General features: G+C 52.0%; 1 protein-coding gene across 1 annotated transcript; it reads right to left on the bottom strand.

The window, feature by feature from the left end:
- Positions 1-3265: 3265 nt before the first annotated feature.
- LOC311427872 (olfactory receptor 14C36-like) lies at positions 3266-4207 on the bottom strand (the record flags this gene model as incomplete). The annotated part of the gene is made up of 1 exon (XM_084539462.1): positions 3266-4207. One exon carries the CDS (start codon positions 4205-4207, stop codon positions 3266-3268), a length of 942 nt encoding a protein of 313 aa, XP_084395588.1.
- Between the last annotated feature and the right edge of the window lie 717 nt (positions 4208-4924).

Below are 4924 nucleotides of genomic sequence, written 5' to 3'. Positions count from 1 at the left end.
CTGGTGGTCCCCTCTGCTGCAGCCTGCACATGCAGCATGGCAGGAGGAGGGCAGGCAGGGTTCATGGCCACCTTGCTGGGGAAGAGCCCTGATCTGGAGGACAATGTTTTCCTGCTCGGAAGGACAAGGAGCTCCGGCTTTGCCCCACGATTTGTGTCTTTACCATCTCCCTGTGCACCACAGAGCAGAGGCAGGCCCTGGGCCCTTCCTGACATCCCTGCAGGCCCTGGTGATATCAGTTCAGAAGGACATTTGGTTCTCTCCCTATTAGAATAATAAAACCAAATTTGAAATACGTTGCTATGTTTAATTAGATGGAAGACTAGAAACCTTTTATGTCTGATGCTACCTTAGTCACTAACACCTTATCTGTAAGGCCGTACAGAATTGTAACCCAGGATGGAGGAGACGGATAAGATAATCTAGTGCTAGAGTATGTGCCTGTAAAAATAGGTGAGGAACTTGTGATATACAAGCAGTGCTATAGGCTGGGAGATAAGTGGTTGGAAAGCTGCCAGGCAGAGGAGGACCTGGGAGTATTGGTTGATGGTCAGCTGAATATGATCCAGCAGTGTGCCCAGGTGGCCAAGAAGGCCACTGGCATCCTGGCTTGTATCAGAAGCAGTGTGGCCAGCAGGGCTAGGGAGGTGATTGTCCTCCTGTACTCAGCTCTGGTGAGGCCGCACCTCAAGTACTGTGTTCAGTTTTGGGCCCCTCGATACAGGAAAGACACCAAAAGACATCTCTACAAGAAGGACATCAGGGTGCTCGAGCAAGTCCAGAGAAGGGTGACGAAGCTGGTGAGGGGTCTGGAGAACAAGTCCTATGAGAAAAGGCTGAGGGAGTTGGGCTTGTTCAGCCTGGAGAAAAGGAGGCTCAGGGGTGACCTTTTTGCTCTCTACAGCTACCTCAAAGGAGGCTGTAGTGAGGTGGGGGTTGGTCTCTTCTCCCACATGCCCAGTGACCAGACGAGGGGGAATGGGCTAAAGTTGTGCTGGGGAGGTTTAGTTTGGATATAAGGAAGAACTTCTCTTCCAAAAGGGTTGTTAGGCATTAAAATGGGCTGCCTGGGGAAGTGGTGGAGTCACCATCCCTGCAGGGCTGCAAGGAATCACTCGCCAGGCTCCTTTGCTGGGGCTGCTGTGTGCCCTGGGGCTGCTGAGCTCTCCTCTGCCTGCTCACACCAGACTGAGCACTTGAGCTCTGGTCAGTCCACCTCAGACATAACATGGTGCTCAGCTGTAAATATTGGGGTCAACTTTCCAAGTTAAGGTAACGGTTTCTCAGAGACTGGCAGTACAGTGGTCTGCTTGTGGGAATTGAGGAGTTACTAAATATTCCTCATATTTGGGGTTGGAATATCTTTTTCTTTCATTTTTCTTTTCCTTTCCCTTACTTATGTGTCTATCTCTCTGAGTTTTTATGGTTTTGTTTTGTTTTGTTTTGTTTTGTTTTGTTTTCCCCTTCTCCCTCTAGAGGAGGAGGAAGCAGGCAGCTCATACATGTGTAGTGTCTGCTTGGGGTGAGCAAGGAGGAGTCTGGCTATGGTGCCAGGAAATGGAGGTCTGTGAAGCTGCAGGAGCCCTGATCTCCTGCCTGGGAGATCCCCAGCACACAGTGCCTGTGCCCCACAGGGCCAGCCCCGCTCCCCAGGCCAGCACAAGAGGCCTGGCCCAGCCACAGAGCAGCCTGCCCTGAGCAGGGGCCTGCACAAAGAGCTTTCCCTTTCCCCTTTCCCCATCAGTGCAGGCCCAGCAATGCTGCCCTGCTCTTCCCCAGGGCCATCCCTGCTCCCAGAGAGGGCCCAGGTCAATGTGTCCATGCTGGCCTGGCTGGCTGTTGCTTCTTCCCTCCCTGTGCTCCCTCAGGGCCCCAAGCTGGCGGTGCTGCTGTGAGAGCCAGGGGCTGTGGTGACCCAGGACCCCACGCATCTTCGCCCTGCCCGTGCTGCTCAGGGTGGGCAGCAGACCCATCTCCATGGGGATCTCTGCTGCTGAGCCCCTTTCCATCTGCCCTGATGGCTCAGCAGCACAGGGCAGTGCTGGGCAGGGCCATGGGGTGTCTCTGAGGGCACAAAGGGCAGGCGAGTGCTGCACCAGACCTCGCCCACAGCACTTCAAAATGCCTATCCTCAATTACTCTGCAGTCTTATGGGCCTTTGCCTGCTGGCTCTTCACCACCTCTTGTGGCATTGCAGAGCCCCCCTTTAGCCCATGGACTCATCAGATTCCCCTTTTCCTTTACCAGACCCTTCTTTAGATACTCATACATTTTATGAGGTTCTAATTACTGCCCACTGAGCATTGTCCCTGCAGATCCCCTGACATCTCCTGGCAGCTCCAGATTCCTCTACAGGCTGGAATCTGCCATCTATCCCACTGCAGGGGGTGCACTTCCATGCAGATGAGTTAAAAATCATTTATCATCTCCTTAGGCAAGTTCTGCCATAATGGAAGCTTTTAGTGCTGCCCTTGGTTCCTCAGGGACCACCCTGGGATATTCAGCCTATGTCCCTCACTTCATGATGAACCCCCAGAAAACAAAACAGCAGGGAGCAACCCCTTGGCTATGTTCCTGATAGCACATTTGGAAAAGGTGTCCAGACTTCTGGGTTTGCCCTGAACAGCCCCATTTGTTACTGTGGTGCTAGCAGGGAGGCAGCTGTGACCCAGGGCTGCACAGTGCCTGCTGCTGCCTGCAGCCACAGGGATGCCACTGTAGAAACAACAGGACTGTCAATGAGGCATATGAGACCTCAAGACTAACACAGATACAAGGGCACAAGAAAGAAATGAGGAACCAAAAAGAAAGAAACACTGAAAGGGCCACATCCTGCTGCTGGCCATGGCCATGGCTCCAGGGAAGTAGCAGCCCCGACCCAAAGGCAGCAGAGAGGCAGAGCCCAGCAGGCAGTGAGGGGCAGCCCCGAGGGCCACCAGGGCTTCTCCTGCATGTGTCAGCTGGGCTCTTGGCCCTGAGTCCCTCCTGAATGGTGGGGCTGCTGAGACTAACTGCACAGGAGATGGGAAGAGAAGGGACCTGAGTGAAATAAACGTATGACTTCCTTATTGGGTGTATCCATACAGGAAACTGCCATGTTTCCTGTAAATGAGTAACAACTAAATTATTAACAACTAGGAGGATAAGAAATATATTAGTTATATAAGAAAAAATATCTTCTGAATATAATAATACAGACATATATTAAGAAAATAAGTCTTCCTTTTTTTGAGGAAATATGGGAATTTTGATTTTATGCATAATATTATCTGTGAATATATTGAAGAATTGTGTATTCTAGCACTGTCCTCACTGAATTCCTTAGTTCCTTGTTCTTTATGCTGTAGATGAGAGGGTTCACTGCTGGAGGTACAACTGAGTAGAGAACTGCTATCACCAGGTCCAGGGTTGGGAAGGAGATGGATGCAGGCTTCAGATAGGAAAACATGCCAGTGCTGACCATCAGGGAGACAACAGCCAGGTGTGGAAGGCACGTGGAGAATGCTTTGTGCCGGCCCTGCTCAGAGGGCATCCTCAGCACTGCCCTGAGGATGTGAATATAGGAAATAACAATGAAAATAGAACAACCAAATAACACAGAAATACTAAATATAACTACTCCAGCTCCCCTAAGGTAGACATCTGAGCAGGAGAGCTTGAGGATCTGGGGGATTTCACAGAAGAACTGGTCTACAGCATTGCCTTGGCAGAGGGGAAGGGAAAATGTGTTGGCCGTGTGCAGGACAGCATTGAGAAAGCCACTGCCCCAGGCAGCACCTGCCATCTGGGCACAAGCTCTGCTGCCCAGGAGGCTCCCGTAGTGCAGGGGCTTGCAGATGGCAACGTAGCGATCGTAGGCCATGACAGTGAGAAGGGAATATTCTGCTCCAATGAAGAAGACTAAAAAGAAGACCTGTGCAGCACAGCCTTGATAGGAGATGGCCCTGGTGTCCCAGAGGGCATTGGCCATGGCTTTGGGCAGAGTGGTGGAGATGCAGCCCATGTCGAGGAGGGCGAGGTTGAGCAGGAAGAAGTACATGGGGGTGTGGAGCCGGTGGTTGCAGGCTACGGCGCTGAGGATGAGGCTGTTGCCCAGGAGGGCAGCCAGGTAGATGCCCAGGAAGAGCGCGAAGTGCAGGAGCTGCAGCTCACGCGTGTCTGCGAATGCCAGCAGGAGGAATTCGCTCACAGAGCTGCTGTTGGGCATTTGCTGATTTTAAACACAGCTGCCTGTTGAAGATGAGAATGCAGATCAAAGTTAGAACAGACTTAAATGAGGAAAACTTATTCCCTGTCTTAGCACACACCCCAGGCGATCTTCTCTCTTTACAGGAGAACCTGTCAGAATCTCATTGTTTCCATTCTGATCTCTCTGTGCAATGCTCTGGGAGTCTCAGTCTCTTGTATAATCCTGAGAATACATTTCCCTCAAACTTCCCTCCTCTACAATGCAGGAATTGGAAAGCACAGAACCAAAAAAAAGCCTTGTTCTTCAGATAAACCAAGCCTCAATCTTCTTCTGGAAATGACCCCGTATAAATGCCATTCTCTAAAACATCTTCCACTCCTCACTGGAGAAACAGAGAGACCCATCCTGATAGATGCTATCAGCCATTGGATGTGCCAGCTGTAGAAGACCCCTCTGGCAACCCCACCTGCAGTGCCCTGCTGCCAGAGCCTCACGGTGTCAAGAGCCTGCAGATGTTTCCTCCCACACGCTGCCCTCTGTTGTTGCGCTCCTCAGTGCCTCCAAGCCCTCTCTCCTTCTCTCCTCTCCGCATGCCAGCTGCGGTCAGAGCCCCCAGTCCTGCTGTGCTGTGCAGAGGAGCTGCTCCTGGGCACAGCTGTCTGTCTGCAGCGCTTGTCAGGAGCTGCCCTTGGGCCCAGGAGCCCGGCCCAGCTCAGCAGCACAGCACCCGACCAT

The sequence above is a fragment of the Aythya ferina genome (assembly GCF_964211825.1).
Source record: "Aythya ferina genome assembly, contig: HAP1_SCAFFOLD_29, whole genome shotgun sequence".
Lineage (NCBI taxonomy): Eukaryota > Metazoa > Chordata > Aves > Anseriformes > Anatidae > Aythya > Aythya ferina.
The sequence above is the reverse complement of the archived record's forward strand: the minus strand, read 5'-3'. Positions and strand labels throughout refer to the sequence as shown.